Raw genomic sequence first — 22,825 nt, forward strand, 5'->3', positions numbered from 1 at the left:
ATACAAAACACATTCATTAGTTTTTAATCCAAATAATAAATTAATATTGACCGATAAAATAAATTATAAATAGAGGTATCTATTTATATTTTTTTTACGGCAAGTATCTATTTATATTTTTAATAATATATATTAAGTTATTAAATTTAATTTTTGATGTTATCCCCACCCAATAAAGATTTTAAAAAATAAAATAGATTTTATTATATAAACAAATTGTCACCGAGTACGACGTATGTGCTATTTACTAAGATCATAAAATACATGCATTTAAAGGAACAAAATGGACATTTAATACCACCACGCTGTCAGAAAATCTAGTTAACCTTTCTTGCAATTTCTTCTTGTCATCAACCGAAATGGCCTGTTTAGTTGTATCTGCAATTTTGCACTGATAATAAGTGTTCAACCTAACGCTTTTGATACCTAAACTTTAAAAAAATGTGACATAACTAATCCTTAATTACCACTAATTATATGGTTAAACTAAATGAAATGTATTCGTGATACTTGACAAAAAATGTTTATAAAAACTACTCGTTTCAAAGCATACCATCTTTATCTGGGCATTGATGTTTCCCTTTCCACCAGCTCCATCAATTATTATTGTTTTATTAAAGGATATGATTATCTAAAAGAAAGGAAAAAATATGAGTAAAACCGATAATATAATTCGTAACTAAGGAAAGTAATTAACAACTAAAACTTACCCTTCGACATGTTCCCAACATTTTGGCCTTAACTTTCTCTAGGTTCGTCACAAGCTTGCTCTGTGTCACAATGACTAGATATTTCAAATCAGATTTTCGGTGCTCCCCACAGCCTAGATTTAATTTTTATAATAATGAAAAAATCAATTATCTCAATCAAGTGATTAATAGATTTATTAAACAGTATAACTACCTTCATCCCAACATGAAATTTGGGGCTAATTGCATCCACACCCCCTGTGAAAAGTTTAAAAAGCATAAAATCCCTTAAAAAATATTAATAGGCTAATGCATCCCTCAGTTTTTTAAAATGTAGCACATTTCACCCCTATGTTATACAAACTCGGGCACATTTATACCCTCTCATAGGGGTTTTTATGCTAATTTTTTTAAAATATAGGATCTAACATGCTATTAATTTTACACATGGGGTTTTATGCCTTTTAGACTTTTCACAGGGGGTGTGGATGCAATTAGCCCATCAAATCTGTTAGTATAAAGAATTTCAAGCAAATCATCGTCCAATTGTACAGTAAAAACCACGAGTGGACTTTTCTTCTTCATAACACAAGAAGTATAAGAAAACAAGAACCAATGAATTAAGACAGAAAAAATTATTATGAGAAAACAAGAACAACCAATGACTTAAGAAAAAAATTTATTTATTCCATCATTAATTATTATATAGTCAATCTTCTTCCAAAGATTTAGTCCGGCCAAAATCGGTAATTTTAGTATTCATCTAGTTGTCTAGTAAAATATTGGATGGCTTGGGATCTTTATGGATTATCTGTGATCCTAAATCTTAATGAAGATACCGTAGTCCTCGAGCAATTCCCACGATGATCTTGAACATGTGATTCCACTGAAGTTGGATTCGTCGTGCTTCATCTGTACATGTGTAGAAATAATTTAAAAATAGACCCCCTACCCAATCTAAAATTCATTCTCATCCTCGTCCAAGTAATCGCATTTTCAGATCGGGGATTCACTGTCCTCATCTCAATAGGAATTATCTCTATCTCCCCACCTATCAGGTTCTATTTAATTGAAAAATCTCCATCTCACCCCCCGCCCATACTCGGTTCTTTACAATTGGATAATCTCATTTCTGATTCTAAAAATATTTTATATATCCTAGAAGGCCTTACGAGCAGCCTAAACATAGTGAATGGTCGATAAGAAAATTTATAAATATGTGAACGTAAAAGACCTACCTCAAAAAATTGTTTGAAAAACCGAATATCAATAATGCAAAAAAAAGTTATTATAAAAGAGAGTGAAATATCACTATTTGAACATCTTATACTATTCATTAGTAAATATCTTATTAGACCGTCTTACGGATTCATATTCGTGAGATACGCCGACTTCGTCAATATCTAAAGTACAAATTTATATTTTGTTATTAATCAATTGGATAATAAACTCATCTCAAAAAATGATTCGTGAGACGGTCTTATCAAAGTTAGTGTACAAATTCTGATTGGTCCAAAATGATGACGTGGACCAATAAGAAGATGACATGTATGCAGTTGGACGAAAAAACAATAAAAATGCAAAGTTAGTGTACCAAAACCCACATCGAAAAAATTAATGGATCAAAATCCAAAAAAAGTAAAGTTACTGAATCAAAAAATTTATTTTTTTTTCTATTAATATTAATTTATGTAGGATCAAGCATGAGATTGTTTTCATAAAATTCCCTGACAACTCGTCACCCGAAAGACCTGTGATAATTTATCTTCATTTGAATTGAGTATTGAAATACCAAATTTATCCTTTTAAATTCCAGCATTAAAAATTTAAATAACAAAATCCCCAATCTTCCTTCGACCACAAACTAAACTATCTCACACTCCTCCTTTGACCATGAACAAGCACAGTAAAATCAAGCATTTGTTTATAGATTGTTGGGAAATTTAGTTTTGGTATTTACAAAAGAAAGCCAAACTAATTGAGCAACCAAAAAGAGCTAAACTGATATTGAGAACTAAATGATGTCACTATCAACAACCGTATGGCTAAGGGATGCAGTTTACTTCGCTAAACTGAATCGCTAAACTGAATCCCCAAACTGATGACGTCACTATCAATGACCGCGCTCAACTGGCGAAGGGATGCAAATCAGTTTACCTCGCTAAACTGAATCCATCAGTTTACCCACAACAGTTTACTACCTTACTATTTCTGGATAAGATCATCCGTACTCTGACAAAATCTGCAGAAGGAAGTGACGCGATACTAAGGGCAATGTCGGCTCAAGAATTCGTTGGTGAAAGTGACAAATCCAACGGGAATAATTTAAAACTTATCGAAAGAATTCAAATTGGATTTATGACCGTTGAAAATCCAAAGGGTATAAATAGAGATCTTGATCGATCAATACAGCCACTTCACGCGAAAACGCTCTGCTATTTTACAAGAGTATTCAAAGCATCAAAAGCTAAAGATTTGATCAAGGAACTCGAAGTACAAACGCTCAAGTGTTATTCTGATCATTGAAGGATCGATTTTTGTGCTAAAAGATTTTGAGTTGTATTCATTCTATTATATCATCAGTCTAGGACTGAAACTGAAGTTTTGTACTAGGAATTCTTGTTTAGGCAGTGTCTAAGTCCTAAATCGGATTGGGTTTGTACAAATTACTTGTATCACTACAAGAAAAACGGCTAAAGATAACGCTTTTTTCGCGTTGTTAATGTTCCCAAAAAAGCGTTGTCGTAGCCAGTGTTGTAAAAAACCATGGTCAAAGACAACGCGGAAAAAGCGTTGTCGTTTCTGAAAAAGACAACGCTTAAAAAGCGTTGTTGTATCTAACAACGACAACGCTTTTTAAGCATTGTCTTTTATAAAAAGCGTTGTTGTTTTTGGAAGAGACAACGTTTTTTAAGCGTCATTGTATTTGGAAAAGACAACGCTTAAAAAAAGCGTTGTCTTTACCAGAAAAGACAACGCTTTTTAAAAGCGTTGTCGTTTTTAAAACATAAAACAAAAAAAATTAAATCACAAATTTTCAATATTATAAATCACTCAAAATTCAAAAATTTCTAAAATAAAATTTAGTATAAAATCTTCCAATATTATAAATCATTCAAATAAAAAAATAATCGAATTCTAAATTAATGAACACTAGGAAAAAACTATGCATTAATCTCGAAAAACTTTGATTCCTTCCTTCAGCATATGTTACCGTCCCAAGCTTTCATAAAAGCAGCAACAATTTCTTTTCCTTTAATTTGTATCTCCATACTGTAAATTATTAAAAATAAAAACAAACATAAAACAAATATGAATAGATTAAAATGGAAAGTAAACTTAAACACTTATTTATCAGTAAAAGAACATGAATTTAAATAGCATAGAATATTAATTATTAATGAATTAATACCTGTAATAACAGCCATAATGCCCAGGTTACATTGGAAAGCATCATGAGGAAGACACCTTTAATCCAAGTATCAGCGGCAGGATCTTCGCCTCGTCGCATTTCATGAATGCGACTACTGATCAAGTGATGGTGCACCAGTAGTTTCAAGAGAGGCCCTTTGAAGAAAGCAATAGTCGCTACTCCGGCAATGCATAGACTTAGTCCTCCAAATTTCATTATCCCACCAATTGTCCTTAGTTTTATGTTTTCCATCCTGTCATGATGAGATTATAGTTCATGTATTAATTATTAATTTTTGTTTTAAACAGGGCCAGGAATCATTAAATTAAATAGCTAGGAATGATAACAAGTGATTTCTTATACATAATCGAATTATTTTTCTTGTATTTCCATTCCCTCGAAAAATTTTGCTATAATTAAATTAGAATATTTTTTCGTAATTAACTTTAATTACCTTAATAGAACAACAAGAAAGAAAGTAATAACAGGATGAGTATTTGAAGAAGCAGCTCCCAAAGATGCGGATGTATATTTCAAAGCTACACCAACAATGTTTAAGCTCATCGTGATCCTGCAAATTATTAATTATCCAACTCATTAAATATAATTAATATCTATGTAGTATGTATGAACAACCATATTTAATTTAAAACACTAAAAGGATCAAACAAAATCATAATTATGAGAACAAAAAAACACTTAATTCATGATTTTTATATATATTCTTGTTTAATTACCACCAAAAAAAATTGTAATTACCATTCTGAAACATATGACGCACGTACCCAATCAGTGAAAGTAGGAATATCTTGATCGTCAGGGAAAAAGATAGAGGTGGAGCACTTTTCCTGAAAGTAAAATCAAATCATTTGGAAAAAAAAACAAAAGAATCAAAATCAAAATCAAATTCACGGTTATGATTGAAGTTTTAGGCATCGAACTAATACAACTTTGTTAATATGCATGATTATTTTATATATTGCCATTCAGCTCTAGCATCGAGCAAGCCAGCATCTCTTCAATGGCCTCTCATTTCTGAAGGTCTAGGGTAGTGTTCTGGGGAATCTCTTCTAAAACTGAGTTTTACAAAAAAATGGAATTTTTCTAAAACAGGAGCTCGAGATCCTGGAGATGATATCGAGATGGAGTTGAGAAATTTTCAGACACACAAAAACAGCATAAGAAATTATACCCCGCAGATGGCTATCTATAAAAAATTTCACGTAAATCGTGGATATTTTAGTCAGGAATACCAGCTGCGTATATTGTATGATTATGTTGTTACAAATGTTCATTACAGCCACATAATTACCGAATCGATTAAAAAGAAAAATCGCCTCATCAAGTGAAACAAACGTCAACCCAGAATCAACATCAATAATAAAACACAAGTGCGTGAATAACACAACACGTACCTTTTGCTTTTCAGCATCGATATACTCATTGACACCAGGAATCGACCTCATAAAATAGAAATAGAAATAAATAAATGTAGTCAACAATTACGAGAATGCACAAACAAAAATCAAAGGATAAGAAAAATTACTGAAGTCAACAATTACGAGAACGCACAATCCAGCATCTCTTCAATGGCTAAGACAGACCTCTCATTTCTGAAGGTCAGCTTCCTTTTGAAGATCGAACTATGCAGCTATTGATAAATAGTGATTCATGATAGGAAATATCTGTATAATGAATTTTTACAAAAAAAAAATCAAACACTTGTGCAAGTTTTTGAAGAAGAACTATTAATATAAGGTAAAGTCACCTGAGTTCTCCAGTTATGAATATTGTGTTCCCCAAACCCCTTTAAAGGCATTACAACTGTGACCCTCGGCAACTTGATCTGATTAGAAAATGCTCCAGGTCATTATTGTCATAACAAAGAAAAGCAATTCACATCTAGCTTATTTGATATTCTCAAGGAAAAAAACAGGATCCTGGAAGCAAGGGAAAGACATACATTTCTTCATCAAGAGCCAAATTTATGCTTCATGCACTATAGTCTAATTTGTTGATTTGTACATGTATATATTTACACTATGGGGACGTCAAGGTATAACGATGAACTACACCTCATCATTTGTATGTATATCCATTTGTATGTATATCCACATTCCAAGCACTACACCTCATCATTTAATTCACGAACTAACCAATTTTGCAGATTCCTAAGCACTACACCTCATCATTTGTATGTATATCCACATTCCAACAAATTTATGTGCCATAATTTAAGACCTTCTACTCGAGACAAAGTTAAATTTTCAAATGAAATTGATCAAAAATTAGTGAGGGATAAACACAGGGAAAAATAAAAAGAAAAAGAAAACATAAGTTTTGCAATTGTATTATTCATGCTTGCATGAAACAGACCAAATCAAGACAGGCAACAAAACATGAAACCCGCTTCTTTAGAATTTGAGACAAAAAAACTCACCTATCCAGCGTTGAGTCAGCAAAAAAAAAAAGGATCAAAAACCTGTGACGAGTCGAAGAAGCTGTGGAAGATCTCAATCCTGTACGTAAGAACTGGAATCAAGCTTATAATGTCGAAACTCAAAGTAAAGAAGGCTGAAACAAAACAACAGCCATACTCACCTTAAATGCCAATAACATCCATATCAGGAAAATCATTTTCAAGGAAGTCTAAGAAATTCTGGACACCTTTCAAAACCATGTTCATCCCCATGGCATCACCTGTGCTGCAACTAAATCTAATTCACATATTTTTCCCCGTGGTAGCACACTAGATTCTAAAGAGTCTTGCAAATCTACTCGACATGGTCCAACATTGAAAATGCATACATTTTCAGTAACAGAATCGAGTTCAATGCATATAACCATATCAAACAAGAGCAACTTAACAAAGCAAGGCTTTGGCGTCAAGATTACGTACGGAGTGGAACCACCAACTCAAGAAAATGTAATCAATATCAGAGCATCGTATTATGTACGGAGTGGAAAAAAAGAGAATGTCAGTAAGAACCACCAACTCAAGAAAATGCAAGCAATATCAGCAAGATTAGAAAAGTTCAAAGTATTTAGCAATGTTAATTAATTTTTGGAATTCAAAATGGGAAATTAGAACAAAAAAGCTTCAATAGTTTAAATGAATGGAGCCTTTCCCTGGGTATTCATAAAAAAACACCAGCAACAGAAAAAAGGTTTTCCACGCCTCACTTGCCATGAAAATGACAAAAAAATTTACAATTCCGACAAATTCTATTGGTATGTACGGATGTACCTACTCCACAGGACAAGAACTCAATCTCTGTAAAATCATCATGCAGAAACATACACAACGCCGAATAATTCCAAACCATACTTCACAGACCAAATGAATCGAGAAAAACGAAACAACTAAAAAAATGCCCGAGTTCGAAAACCTAGAATTCAAAATATACCTCCAGGCTTTGAAATAAAGATCCAAAAAACCTTCCTTCTCTCCTATGCAACAGTCGGTGACGGCAAAACGACGACGACAGAAAAAAAGGTTCGACGGAGCGTGCTTAAAAATTAGGGAAATAGGTACTGGAAGAAAGCCCTCGACGAGAGGATTCTAAATCTATGCTCAAATCAATTTTTCAAGCAACGAGGCGGTGTAGATCGGAGCTAGAAATTTCGAAATGGTGAAGGGAGAAAGGAAGAAGATACCTAGGTGAAAGAGAGACCATGCGAGGAGAGAGAATAATACATGTAAGAAATATTTTATTTTGGGGCCAGATTATGTTTTAAAAAAAATTAATAGAAAATGTTTTTTAAAAAGCGTTGTCATAGATAGTAAAAAAAACGCTCATTAACAACGCTTTTTTAAAAGCGTTGTTGTAGATAATTAAAAAAACGCTCATAGACAACACTTTTTAAAAGCGTTGTTGAAGATATCAAAAAGCGTTGTCTTTTATAAATTTAAAAATTATGGACAACGCTTTTCAATAAAAGCGTTGTCTATCATAAAAATTTATTGTAGTGTATAAATCAAAGTCTTCTAGTGATATCCTTCTGAGGTGGAAGAAGGGGTGATGTAGGAGTGTTTTGAAATCTCCGAACATCCATAAACAACTACTTGTGTCATTTCAGTTTACTCACCATTACCACACACCCTAAAATGATATTCACTCAGTGTTTTGAATCTGCAGTTTGACATATTTTCGCACATATTTTTTTTGTCAAACTACATCTGACATTAAAATAACCCTCGAACTCAATCACTAAACCGATCGAGTTCAATATTTCCTACTAAACTATTTTGAAAGTATATTCACCCCCTCTAGACTTTCAACCGATCCTAACAAGTGGTATCAGAGAGGTTGTTATCTTATTCTTTAAACACTGTACCAAAATGACTTTGTTTAGCAAAATTCCTATGTTCTCAAAAGAAGATTTTGATGATTAGAAAATTTGTATGCAAGCACATCTATCAGCACTAGATGATGACATGTGGTTTGTCATCACTGATGGACCTCTTTCAATCACCAAGATCAATACTGCTATAGCTCTTTCTGGAGGTGGTCCACAGCACATTGAGAAATCAAGAATCGAATGGACTGCTGAAGAAAAAAAGAAGGCAAATCTTGACAATGTGGCTAAAGATATCTTGTATAAAACTCTTGACAAGAACACCTTCAGCAAGATCAAGACATGAAAAACCGGGAAAGAAATTTGGGAGAAATTGATTCAACTTTGTGAAGGAAATGAACAGACGAAAGAAAACAAACTGTCTATTGCCACTCAAAAATTTGACAACATGAGGATAAAACCAGGTGAATCAATGACAGAGTTTGATGAGAGAGTAAGCAACATTTTTATTGAGCTTAATGGATTGGAAAAGACATATCCCAACAGGGAAGTTATTCTCAAAGTAATTCGAGGCCTTCCCAAAGAATGGGATGTGAAGACAATGACAATGAGAGAATCGTAGGATTTGAACAAACTAGAGTTGCATGATCTGTTTGCAGATTTGAAGGCCTATGAATTCGAGTTGCGAACTTGAAAAGAAGATCAGTCTACCTCACAACTGACCAAAGCCTTGACTACAGTAAAAATAGAGTCACCAGCTAAATCAAAAAAATCAGCAGAACAACTGAGCAGTGATGCCATGTCCTTGTTTGTTAAGAAGTTCGTCAAATTCATCAGAAGAAACCAAGAAGGATCCTACAGAAGAAATTTCCAAAATAAAGATGCAGTCAAAGAACAAAGAAGTTGCTTCAACTGTGGGAAAACAGAACATTTTATTGCTGATTGTCCCAAACCGAAGAACTTTGACAAAAGGAGAAGTTCAAGGGATGACAGACATACTTCGAGACAGAAACATGAAGCACTGGTTGCAAAGGATAGCAAAGCCAAGTGGGCAGAAACAGATAGTGATTCAGAGGGATCCAACTGTTCCTCCAGTTCCAGTGATGATGAAGAAGAGGTCAAATGTCTCATGGAGAATGATCAAGAGCTTCCATCCACTAGTATACAGGTATTTGATTTCAGCTATGAGGAATTTACCAGAGAGGAACTGATCAAAGCTCTTCATGATATGGAAAATGAGTATCATCAACTGTCCTTAGCATTCGATGAAGTCAGAGCCAAGCAAAAGGATCTGCAAGATGCCTCAACTGAACCCTCCTGGGAACAATAAGTTGAGATAAATTTTCTTGAAACAGAGATTGCTGTGCTCCGAACTGAGAATGAACAATTCAATATCAACATCATGAATCTTACAACAGAAAAACATAACATGGATGAATTAATAAGATCATGGATTAAATCTTCGAGCATGTTGACAGAAATGAATGATTCATAAAGACCTCTCCATGACAAAACTGGTCTTGGATATGGTAAAACAGTAGAAACTGGTGAATCAAGTACTCTACCCAAACTGAACATGTGCGAAGGCAAATACATAAACTTTGTACGAGCAGTTAGGGAAAATGAAAATGAAAAACCTATCCTAATGACTTGGCAGCAAATAGAGCAGATGAACAGAAAAAGATTTGGTATTGGTTTCAATTCTCAGGAAACTAAGGTAGAGACTGCTAAAAGTCCTAAACGGACTAATGCATATCAACCTAATCCTATGAGAGGAAATCGAAGTCAATATCATAATCAACGTTCAGTTCAAAAGCGATATAGAAACTTCAAGGATACTGGAAAAGGCAAATAACATATGGTCTCACAAGCACATCACACTCCACCATCTGGAGCATCTAACTTAGTACGCACCTATAGGAACACAGAAACTGGTAAACTGGTTAAATTATTCCAGGTTTGTGTTCCTAAAGTATTAATCCCTCGTGGACCCAAATAAATGTGGGTACCAAAAGTTATTCAACCTTGTGAATGCAGGTAACAGGTACCAAAGAAAAGGTGGATGAATCATGGTACTTAGACCGTGGATGTTCAAGACACATGACTGGAAATGATAAACTACTGTCTGAACTCGTTAACTACCATGGTCCCACTATCACATTTGGTGAAAACTCAAAGGGTAAGACTGTGGGTAAGGGTAAGATTATCCACGGCAACAATATCATTCAAGATGTTCAATTGGTTGAGACTCTGAAATATAACTTAATCAGCATTAGTCAAATGTGTGACTATGGGCACTCTGTTGAATTTCAAAAGCTAACTTACATTTTTAGAGATGCCTTTGGTAACATTATTTTGACAGAAAACAGATGTGGAAACACATATAAAGTATGCTGGAATATTCAGTCTAGCAAACCAGTTTGCCTCGTAGCTTCCAACTCTAAGCGCAACTGGATTTGGCACAAGCGACTGAATCACCTCAACTTCAAATCAATTGCCAGTCTGAGTAAGCTCGAGCTAGTAACAGGCCTGCCTAAAATTGATTTTTCCAAAGACAATGTTTGCTCAGCTTGTCAATTTGGGAAGCAAGTTAGGTCATCTTTTGAAAACAAGGTTATAACTCATTTTTCCGATGCTTGGAATTATTGCAGATGGACTTATTTGGTCCAATTCCAGTAACAAGTTTAGGGGGAATGAGGTATACTCTTGTCATCATTGATGACTACTCACGTTTTACCTGGGTCATTTTCTTAAAATCAAAAGACCAAACTGCTTCTCAACTGATCAAGATTTTTAAAAGACTTTTTAACGAAAAATCAAGTAAGATTGACAAAATCAGAAGTGACAGAGGAACTGAATTTGTCAATCAAACTTTATCTTCATTTTTAGAGCATTATGGAATCAAACATGAATTTTCAGCTGCTAGAACACCACAACAAAATGGTGTTGCAGAAAGGAGAAATCGTACTCTTAAAGAAGCTGCGAGAACCATGTTAGCTGACTTCAAAGTCTCTCAAAGGTTTTGGGCAGAAGCTGTGAACACTGCTTGCTACACTCGAAAGAGATCAATGATATGCAAGAAATTTTTTTAAACCCCATATGAGATCTGGAATGGCAGACAACCTACTGTATCATACTTCAAGATATTTGGGAGTAAATGCTACATCCACAACAATGGTAAAAGTCATCTGACTGCATTTGATGCAAAGTCAGATGAGGGTATATTTCTGGGATACTCCTCAATTAGCAAAGCATATAGAGTTTTCAACAAAAGAACTTTAAATGTTGAAGAATCAATTCATGTTATATTTGATGCAGATTTAACTACTGATATTACAACTAATACTCATCAACTCTCAGATCTATTTCAGGAAATACAATTAGACAATGATAGTCAGGATGAAAGTGAAGACGAAGTTTCACCACCTATCAGAACACTTCAATCTCCTGAACCTGAACTAGTGGACCCAATAGTTGAGGATCATAACATTGATCAACCAGTTGATATTCACCAAACTCACACAGTTGAGAATAATGAAGAGCAGCATCATGAGACTCAAGATCCTCACACACATATTGAAGGCACAGAGCTTGACCAAGACAACATGACTAATCAAGATCTAGAGGCAGAATTGAACAGTGAAAATCAGCCTAATACTAGACTCAAATGGTCCAAAAAGCATCCACTCAGTTCGGTAATAGGTAATCCTATAGCACCACTAAGGACTCGATGGAAAATAATTAAAGAACTCCTTCATGCAGCCTTTGTATCCCAAGAAGAGCCAAAGAAAATTGAAGATGCACTGGCTGACAGCTGTTGGATGGAGGCTATGCAAGAAGAATTAAATCAGTTTACTAGAAACGCAGTCTGGGATCTTGTTCTAAGACCTTCACACCAGTCAGTCATTGGCACTCGTTGGGTCTTCAGAAACAAACTCAATGAAGAAGGAACTGTGGTCAGAAATAAAGCAAGGCTAGTAGCTCAAGGTTACAGGCAAGAAGAAGGAATTGATTATGATGAGACTTATGCACCAGCAGCTAGACTGGAAACCATAAGAATATTTCTTGCGTATGCATCCTTCAAGGACTTCAAAGTATATCAAATGCATGTCAAAAGTGAATTCCTAAATGGAAAACTTCAAGAGGAATTATTTGTTGAACAACCATCGGGATTCACAAATCATCAATTTCCAGAACATGTATACCATTTAAACAAAGCTTTATATGGACTGAAACAGGCTCCTAGAGCTTGGTATGACACTTTAACTAAATTTTTTCTTGAACACGAGTTTGCAATAGACACAGTTGATAAGACTTTGTTCAAATTCACAAAAGGTGATCACACACTGCTAGTTCAAATATATGTTGATGATATCATTTTTGGGTCAACTAACCCCAAATTATGCACAAGATTTTCTAAGCTAATGCAGGAAAAGTTTGAAATGAGCATGATGGATGAACTAAACTTTTTTCTTGGATTCCAAGTTTGACAAATGGAAAATGGGACATTCATAAGCCAAACTAAGTATACCAAAGAACTGATCAAAAAGTTTGGTATGGAAAACTGCACAGTTGCAACAACTCCCATGGGTGCATCAATTAAACTCGACAAAGACGAAGGGGGAATATCAGTTGATGCAACAATGTATCGAGGTCTAATAGGTTCATTGATTTATTTAACAGCCAGTAGACCTGACATTGTCTTTGCATTTTGTTTATGTGCTAGATTTCAGTCTAATCCTAAGCAGTCCCACTTAATAGCTGGCAAGAGGATACTAAGGTATCTTAAAGGATCTAAGAATGTTGGTCTGTGGTATGCTAAGCATAACTCCTTCAATCTAGTTGGATACTCAGATGCTGATTATGCTGGATGTAAACTGGATAGAAAAAGTACAAGTGGATCCAATTCCTTGGGGATAGATTGATCTCATGGTTTAGCAAGAAACAAACATCAATTGAAACCTCTACAACAGAAGCTGAGTACTTAGCTGCAGGAAGTTGCTGTGCTCAACTGCTCTTGATTCAACAACAGTTGAGGGATTATGGAATTGAAGAACATGATTCACCAATATTCTGTGATAACACCAGCACAACTGCAATCACTTACAACCCCATTCTTCATTCAAGAACAAAGCATATCGTAGTTAGACATCATTTTATCCATGAGCATGCACTCAAGAAGAATATTCGACTGGAGCATATATCTACGGTGCAACAAACTGCTGACATATTCACCAAACCACTCCCAGAGTCTAAGTTTTCTTACTTTCGGAATATTTTAGGGCTTATTGAATTAACTTAAAATTAGTTTATATGTTGCAAATTTTCTAAACAGTTTAGCATGACCTAAACTGAACTTTTCTCAAAATCATTAAACTGATTTTTTTTGAGATATTTCATTATACTTGTTTACGATGTTTTAAAACTCTCTTTATCTATTTAACTTGGTATAAACATATATTAAGGGGGAATATTGTTAATTCTTTTGCAGTTTATCTCTTAAGCGTATAACAGATATCAAAAATAACACCATATACAACAAAATAGCATATTTTATTAATAAACACCATTTACAGTGTCTATCTCATTCTCCACAGCTATTTTTCAAAGGAGAAGATGTTCCTCCAGCGGGCCATCCTCCATCTCCTCCAAGCCATGGAGAAGGGTCACCACCTTTAAATCCTTCTTCAGGAGCAACAACTGTATGCCCTCACGGCCAAGGACATAAGCAGGATCGTTGATCCCAAGCACTTGTTTGTACTTTCCGAGGCGTCGAATCTCGTCAGGACCATGGGCTTCCAAACCTCTAAACTGCATATACACAAGCTTTGCTCGAAGACGAGCAAGCTTTTCCTCGACAAAGTTTTCATGAGCAATTCTCCAATTATCCATATTTTTTCTGCTTATTTTGCTTATTTGATATATAAATGAATATCTTAATTCTTTTTTATATAGACCAAAAGCTCAAACATCGAAGAGTCTCTCACATTTATTATACTTAAATTACTTGAGAATATAAAGATTCTCTTACGTATACTTTCACGAAATAAGGCACTGTTTATGACAAAATATCTCTGAAATTTGATTGCATGTAATAATTATCTGATAACATAGTTTTTTGTGCTTATTATTACATATTGAAGTTTACCTTTATTAATCTAGCAATTGCATTAAAACAATTTAGGTAAACAAGTTCATGCACAATTTTAGTTTAGTAAAATTTCCTTTATTGGTACTCGAAATCAAATGCTACAATCACACACTTTAAATTTCCCTCATCTTAAGAAAAATCTCAAAACTCCAGTTCATCACCCATGCTCGTAGAGGAGCAACTGAAGGATCCATGAGCTCATCTGAGGCAAGGCGAACCAATGTGATGTAATCTTTACTGAGCATCATATAGAGAACATTTTTATCCTTAAAAATGTCTCTGGGTTCAAATGTGTCCAGTGCTATCATGTAGTACATCTTTCTCTGAGCTATCTCCGTTGCCTCCTCAAATTTCCTTGGAGGAAACTGAGCATGATGATACATGTGGAGTTCTTCTATCTTCAACCAGACTTTCATCACTTTTTCATACACCCTTTCCTCGATCCTCTTCTTTTCAATCTCAAAGTAACTCTCCCGACATGCTTCACATGCCACGTATGAATTTTGACCAAAACCGAACAAGGGAACATTGTTACTCATATTTCTATGCTCAACTGAATTTATAAAATTGGTTATCCTACTGTATTTCACTATTTATAGTTGAAGATTGTGGCATTTTTAGAGGGAAATACATGTACTATCTCCCGCTTTACTGTACTATTTTTTTGAATTTCAAAATTCCTTTTGTGCCATATCATCATCGTGTTGTATTGACCAAGTCACCCATTATACAACAACTCAGTTTATCATAAACCCTAAGTCTATCCTAACTTCCTTCAGATTTCTCTATTGATTCACAGGAACTATTTCAATGGATACTTCATCTGCAGTTTACATTCTCAATGCTCTCGCCGTCGACTTTGAATCTCTGTATGGAATAGATAAACCAAGCATAACCAATATTTGCACAACCCTTGAACAATCTGGACTTCGCCCTTTTTTGGATATAAAAAATATGAATATCTATCAAACGGACTTGATATCTTTATATCACAACTGCACGCTCAAAGATGATGGCATACTGTTACTTTCTCTTGGAGGACATACTATTCAAATCAGTGAAGAATTCTTTGCCAACACTTTCAGTTTACCTACTTCAGGTAATACTGACTTCAATATTATATCAACTACTGATATCACTGAAATGAAAAGCATATTTTCTGGCTCAAGTCAACCAATTTCTCTGTCTGGATACAAAAGAGATTTAAAGCCTGAATATCAAATGCTAGCTGATATTGTTGCCAAGAGTATTTTGGAAAAAAGAGGGTTCTTCGCCAAATTAACTATCGGAAAGTTCAAAGTAATGACTGCTATCATGAAAGGTGTAAAGATCAACTGGAGTAATATACTTTTCAATATTTTTGTTCAAATGATGACTCCCACCAAGAAATCTTCTGGATATATACTACAAGCCAGTCAACTCCTTGAAACTCTCGGAATTACTCTTCAAACATCTTCTCAACTGCACAAGCTTAGAGTTTTGAACGCTTGTATCTAACAAACTTTCAATCCAGAGAATCAACTGAGTTAGCTATTGCAAAAATTCAAAAGACACCAGCGAAGAAACCAGCCAAAAAGAAGAGAAATTTTCTTATATATGACAGTGAGGACACTGACAGTGAAGAAGTTGTGACAAAGCCCCACACCAAATGGACAAGAACTCTACAAACAAAGGCTAACTCATCTTCATCTAAACTGATCATCTCTGTGATTCCTAAACAAATGAATATGGCCTCAACTGAAGATACACATCTCGTTGATAAAACAACCGAGGAGCTAAAAGCAAAAACTGATTCCAATGGAAAACAACCAACGATGATTGAACCACTTCAGAGTCTTCAATCCTCTCTAGAAACTCAAATACATGAAGACTTGGAAACAGTTGTTAAAACTCAGAAGGCCCCTTTGCAATATATCTCACCAATCGTAGTCTTGCCTCAAGAAATACCAATCGGTGGTTTATCTTCAAAACAAATTATTGAATATACTCACTCAGGCTTGGACTTGGCAACAGGAAGTTCTCAAACAGAATCCTCCTGAGATCCTGACAGGCCATCCAATGCTATTCAACTTCAAATTGACTTAACCATGGATGAGGTACTTGAATATGCTGAGAAGCGCACTGCTGAAATCTTTGATACTTGGCACAAGTACATGACCTCTACATTGGCCAAACATCTCACCAAAAAGAATGAGCTATCTAAATTTGTCAAACTTGAAGAAATCGTGCTAAGGGTAGTCAAGACTGCCAACATTCAAGAGGCCTTAACAAAAAGAAAATACTTCTATGATCTTTTAAGGATCAAGAAATTGAGTGAAATTGTTGATGAATTTCAAAGGAATTATGATCCACGTGCCAGAACATCTTATGAAGATCGAGCCATTTTTACACAACTGCAAACTGATCTCATCAATATACAAACGGAAGTAAAATTCTGGGAGACTGATCAAACTTTGGAAACTCCAGAAATTTTTGTTTGGAAGAAACACAAATCTCACTCCAAATCTAGATCCAAACACAAGAAAAGAAAGAAAAGTCACACTTCCACTGAATCCTCCAACCATTCAATTGATCAGGTGTTTGAAGAACTTCAAAGAGAAACTTCAGTTGCTCACAATACAACAGAAACATCAATTGAGCAGCAACTGCATGCCTCAGGCACTGAAACTGCTCTACCCGAACTTCAACTAATGAACATTGATGAAGTCATCTCTCATATTGAAAATGAGGATCATCAAACTCCTTTATTAACAACATCATCTATGGAAGAAGTCGTGCCTCCACTGTCTCTCCAAGAGGAACCTGAAGAACCTCAACCGATCATTATGAAAGTGTCATCCTCTCAAATTCTTGACAATACAGATGAAACATTAACTTTATCTCAGAAGAAATTCACAGAACCACACATGTCTCAAGTAGATGAGTCATATTTCTCAACTCCTACTGAACAAGCTCTTACAGAATCCAAGGTAGTCTCACAACCTTTGGAAATTCCATCTCAACTTGTTGACACACCTGCTCCAACCAAGTCTATTAATGAAGAAGCACTTTGGACATCCAATTCAACTGATGATCCATCAATCACACCATATCTTGTCACTGACACCAAGCTGCAAAGATCAGTACATGAATCACCATCACATGTACAAATTGCCACATAATCATCTCTTAATGATAAAGCTATTGAGACTGAGATTTTGTCTCAAACTCTAGCAATAGTTGTTCATTCAGTCCCTGAATCATCAGCTCATCAGGACAAAGGAAAAGACAAAATTGCGAAGACCTCAACTACAACTTCATCTCCTCCTAAAGGACAAAAGACAAACTTTGTCAAAGAACACATTTCATCCAGTGGTAAAGAAAATCTGTCTCCCACGTCACTTTATGATGATGATTGGTATCAGTTGATTTCTCAGATTGAAAATTCAGTCTATGCTATATCCAAGACTGTCACTGGTCTAAAGGAAAATCAACAGGAAACCAACAGCAACATCTCTTTTTTGAAACAATCAATGAGTGCTGAACTAGGCAAACTTCAAGAAAAATTTGCACTATTGGACAAAATCCTAGTAGACTCAAATCAACTGACAAGCTCATTGTCTCAACTGCAAAATTCTCATCAGTCTTTGGAGACAAAAGTTGACACCTTGAATGTATTTGTTCAATCTTTTCACACTTCAGCTCAATCAAATTTTCAAGGAATTTCTCGGCAACTCAATACTTTGGCAAGCTTATCTCAGAATATTATGCGAACTCAACATGAAGCTCAAGCTATACATCGTCATACTTCAGCAGCTCATCAACCATATCACAGCTCATCATTGCACAAATCCTCTTCCGATCAAAGATAATCTATCTTTTATTGCGTCAAGATTATTATGTTATCTACTCTTGTACCTCTTCTTCCGGATCGTTATTATCAGTTTATCAAAAAGGGGGAAAGATTTTACACGACTTGAAACTGACTTTGTATGTCAAAAACTTTACTTTCAATATCAGTTTATCACGCTAAGTCTCAAAGTTTTGATAAACACCAAAAAGGAGAAAATTGTTGGGAAATTTAGTTTTGGTATTTACAAAAGAAAGCCAAACTAATTGAGCAACCAAAGCTAAAATGATATTGAGAAGTAAATGACGTCACTATCAACAACCGCATGGCTAAGGGATGCAGTTTACTTTGCTAAACTGAATCGCTAAACTGAATCACCAAACTGATGACGTCATTATCAATGATCGTGCTCAACTAGCGAAGGGATGCAAATCAAATTACCTCGCTAAACTGAATCCATCAGTTTACCCACAATAGTTTACTACCTTAATATTTCTGGATAAGATCATCCGTACTCTGACAAACTCTGCAGAAGAAAGTGCCGCGATACTAAGGGAAATGTCGGCTCAAGAATTCATTGGTGAAAGTGACAAATCCAACGGGAATAATTTGAAACTTATCGAAAGAACTCAAATTGGATTTATGACCGTTGGAAATCCAAAGGGTATAAATAGAGATCTTGATCGATCAATACAACCACTTCATGCGAAAATGCTCTGCTATTTTACAAGAGTATTCAAAGCATCAAAAGCTCAAGATTTGATCAAGGAACTCGAAGCACAAACGCTCAAGTGTTATTCTGATCATTGAAGGATCGATTTTTGTGCTAAAGATTTCGAGTTGTATTCATTCTATTATATTATCAGTCTAGGACTGAAACTGAAGTGTTGTACTAGGAGTTCTTGTTTAGGCAGTGTCTAAGTCCTAAAACGGATTGGGTTTGTACAAATTACTTGTATAAATCAAAGTCTTCTAGTAATATCCTTCCGAGGTGGAACAAGGAGTGACATAGGAGTGTTTTGAAATCTCCGAACATCCATAAACAACTACTTGTGTCATTTCAGTTTACTCACCATTACCACACACCCTAAAATGATATTCACTCAGTGTTTTGAATCTGCAGTTTGACATATTTCCGCACATATTTTGTTTGTTAAACTACATCTGACATTAAGATAACCCTCGAACTCAATCACTAAACCGATCGAGTTTAATATTTCCTACTAAACTATTTTGAAAGTATATTCACCCCCACTCTAGACTTTCAACCGATTCTAACATAGATAAAACCTTAAAAAGAGAAAAAGGCACAAAAAATAATTTCGAATGAAATTGGAACGACTAAAATGTTGAAGAAAGGGGAAAATGTTTAAGAAATAGAAGGTCGGAAATTTCCTCGTGAATGTGAGTCGTGTGGCAGTGGTGTTAGCCGATTTTTTTGTTACTATTATTTCTCCTCTCTTTTTTTTTATCTTTTTCCTTTTTTTTTAAGTTTTCTTATTTTGTGGTCGAAGATGAAGATGGAAGCCAAGAAAAAATTTAAATTTTTTTTAAAATGAATAGTATGGAGAAATAAGAAAGAGGAGGCAGATCATTAAAAAAAAGTGATTACAATTTTGTCATTACAAGGACATTCACAAAATTTATCAATAATATTAAAATCCTACCGAACATTATGTATCAATTTATCAGATTTTATTTATTATCCTTTTCTTTCAATTTATTATCTCTAATTTTTATCAATCATTCATTTAACTATTCACCCATAACAAGTGGTATATTATTATTAATAATTTCTTAATTTATCTTTGTATTTAATTACCCGATGGAGGTCATTTTTAGGATCATAAGTGAATCCGGGCCAATAAGGGTTGAGCCCACAAACTCTATATAAACCTATAAACAGATCACTTACTCTCCATTTAAAAGATAAGATCTCATTTACTCTGTTCGTGATGACCCATTACCTTCCTATTAAGATTCGTATGAGCGACATTTGTAGCCCCACATTCCCCCTTTACCCTGAATTTTGTGAATCAAATGACGGTTTTATTTTTCTACATCACTCTACAAATTTTCTTAAAGCATGTTTAATGGTGTAAATAAAAAAATATTAAAATTTTATGTTATCCCCACCCAAGACATTTATTTCTATTACATATCTAAAAGTATATAAAAAAAAAAAGAGTAAAGGTTTTCAATTGTAAATTAAGTATACCCTTTTATTCTACACTATTGTATGTAAAACTAAAAAATATAGGTATAATGTAAAAGTAAAATATTTTTTAGGGTATAGAAGTACTAATATATTTTATATATAAATACAAAACACATTCATTAGTTTTTAATCCAAGTAATAAATTAATATTGACCGATAAATATATTATAAATAGAGGTATCTATTTATATTTTTAATAATATATATTAAGTTATTATATTTATTTTTGGTGTTATCCCCACCCAATACAATTTTAAAAAAATAAAATAGATTTTATAATACAAACAAATTGTCATTGCGTGCGACGCATGTGCTATTTACTAAGATCATAAGAGGCAAGCATTTAAACGAACAAAATGGACCTTTAATACCGCTACGCCATCAGAAAATCTAGTTAGCCTTTCTTGCAATTTCTTGTTGTTATCAACTGAAATGGCCTGCTTAGATGCCTGCATTATGTGCAATTTTGCCTTGATAATAAGTGTTCAATCTAACGTTTTTGATACCTAAACTTTAAAAAAATGTGACATAACTAATCCTTACCACTAATTATATGGTTAAACTAAATAAAAATTTTTCGTGATACTTGACCAAAAATGTTTATAAAAACTGCTCATTTCAAAGCATACCATCTCTATCTAAGCATCGATGTCTCCCTTTCCACCAGCTCCATCAATTATTATTGTTTCATTAAAGGATATGATTATCTAAAAGAAAGGAAAAAATATAAGTAAAACCTATAATATAATTCGTCACAAAGGAAAGTAATTAACAACTAGAACTTACACTTCGACATGTTCTCAACATTTTGGCCTTGACTTTCTCTAGGTTTGTCACAAGCTTGCTCTGTGTCACAATGGCGAGATCTTGCAAATCAGATTTTCCGTGCTCCCCAAAGCCTAGATATTATTTTTATAATAAATAAAAAATCAATTTTCTCAATCAAGTGATTAATAGATTTATTAAGCAGTATAACTACTTTCATCCCAACATCAAATCTATTGCTCGTTGCTCCACACTGCCGCCACAAGTGAGCATGATATAGTTTTTTTTGTTTATTATTTAAAAAAAATCACGACAATTCATTCACATTTCTTATTATATATTGTCAGATTCTTTTTGGAGGTCACATTGTACAGGTTCGTCGCCCTAGTGGTGTTCAATCCCAGATTTATACCGTATAAAATGTTGAAGTTCTTCTGTCTTGTCATAGCTGCGACTAGATACTTGTATCATCGTAAACAAAAGAAGGGGATGGGGGAGAATAGAAAATGGTTCAAATTTGGTCTTAAGTGCTCAATGAAGTGCTCAAACAGACCAAGTAACAACTCACAGACACTAATCAACATTTTAAAAAGTAAACAAAAATTGGAAACTCGAACAAAAGGCGAGAAAGACCATGGGGATGAGGATTTAAAGTAAGAATTCGGGCATAAATAATCCCCATAAATAAAAAGTGTTCATTGGGGCGGAGATGGGGATAAATATTGGAATCAGGGACGGGGATGGATTATCCCAAAGGGAAAAAATAAGAAATCATAAGGGAAGACCACATATCAGCTAACTCAACAATCTAAAGTTTTTTGAAAAGAAGAAAAATTTACTATTCTTCCCATCCACCATGTCCCTAAATTAAAATGAAAAAAAGACCACGATTTTATTCATCTGGATATAATAGTTGGATAAAAATTCAAAAAAATGCTTAGGTCAGATCAACCTTATAGAAATAATTTTACCTTTGTTTTGTCATGTAATCTTGGGCAAGAGTTTTCCAAAATTTTTGTTATTTGATAACAACAACGAAGAATATATGAAAAGGAAAAATGGGGTGGTGAAAACTGTTTTACATGGAAATAAATAATGCAAATTGGAATGGTTTACACACATCCAGCAGCAGATTGGACTGATTGTGTGAAAACCATGTGGTGTGAGAATAAATTGGGTTTAGATTCCATGTAGTCAATGAGAGTGTGACCAGGATGATCGAAATACATGGTGGAATGGTTGGACAGATCGGTATCTGTGAGATGATGGTCGAGCAGATATTTTTGGAAATGGGGCATGGCGGGGGAGGCGATATATTCCCTATTACTGTCCTCGAATCTAAAACTCATCCCTATACTCTCTGCAATCTCCACCTATTTTAATCTGGGATTCCTCATCCTCGCTCCGATACAAATGAATCTATATTAAAAATTTTAGCAATTTGATTTCAATATACACAAGA

At 34.4% G+C, this 22,825-nt stretch overlaps 1 protein-coding gene and 1 long non-coding RNA gene across 8 annotated transcripts; both read right to left on the bottom strand.

Annotated features, from left to right (window-relative positions):
• Positions 1-714: 714 nt before the first annotated feature.
• On the bottom strand, positions 715-22,792 carry LOC140892829 (uncharacterized). 2 transcript variants are annotated; one of them, XR_012152923.1, is made up of 5 exons: positions 21,578-22,792; positions 21,385-21,497; positions 21,228-21,305; positions 20,961-21,047; positions 715-823 (listed from the first exon to the last, which is right to left on the bottom strand). It is a non-coding gene; the product is annotated as an uncharacterized lncRNA (long non-coding RNA). The 2 variants fall into 2 exon arrangements; XR_012152922.1 differs by lacking the exon at positions 715-823 and having other exon boundaries at positions 20,904-21,047.
• Positions 3,883-7,714, bottom strand: LOC140892580 (WAT1-related protein At5g64700-like). 6 transcript variants are annotated; one of them, XM_073301522.1, is made up of 9 exons: positions 7,509-7,714; positions 6,703-6,801; positions 6,542-6,620; positions 5,870-5,947; positions 5,517-5,786; positions 4,887-4,949; positions 4,556-4,672; positions 4,102-4,354; positions 3,883-3,962 (listed from the first exon to the last, which is right to left on the bottom strand). In XM_073301522.1, exons 5-9 carry the CDS (start codon positions 5,543-5,545, stop codon positions 3,945-3,947), a joined length of 480 nt encoding a protein of 159 aa, XP_073157623.1. In that variant the 5' UTR covers positions 5,546-5,786; positions 5,870-5,947; positions 6,542-6,620; positions 6,703-6,801; positions 7,509-7,714; the 3' UTR covers positions 3,883-3,944. The 6 variants fall into 6 exon arrangements, with proteins under 6 accessions (XP_073157623.1, XP_073157622.1, XP_073157621.1 ...); XM_073301521.1 differs by having other exon boundaries at positions 6,703-6,806; XM_073301520.1 differs by having other exon boundaries at positions 6,542-6,801.
• Positions 22,793-22,825: the final 33 nt, after the last annotated feature.

This window comes from Henckelia pumila, chromosome 3, assembly GCF_033568475.1.
Source record: "Henckelia pumila isolate YLH828 chromosome 3, ASM3356847v2, whole genome shotgun sequence".
NCBI lineage: Eukaryota > Viridiplantae > Streptophyta > Magnoliopsida > Lamiales > Gesneriaceae > Henckelia > Henckelia pumila.

Coding starts and splice junctions, on each gene's coding strand:
- LOC140892580 (XM_073301522.1), bottom strand. CDS start 5,545: ATGAGTATATCGATGCTGAAAAGCAAAAG. Junction 4,950..5,516: donor TCGATGCTGAAAAGCAAAAG/GTACGTGTTGTG, acceptor TTTTACTTTCAG/GAAAAGTGCTCCACCTCTAT. Junction 4,355..4,555: donor TTTCTTGTTGTTCTATTAAG/GTAATTAAAGTT, acceptor TCATCATGACAG/GATGGAAAACATAAAACTAA.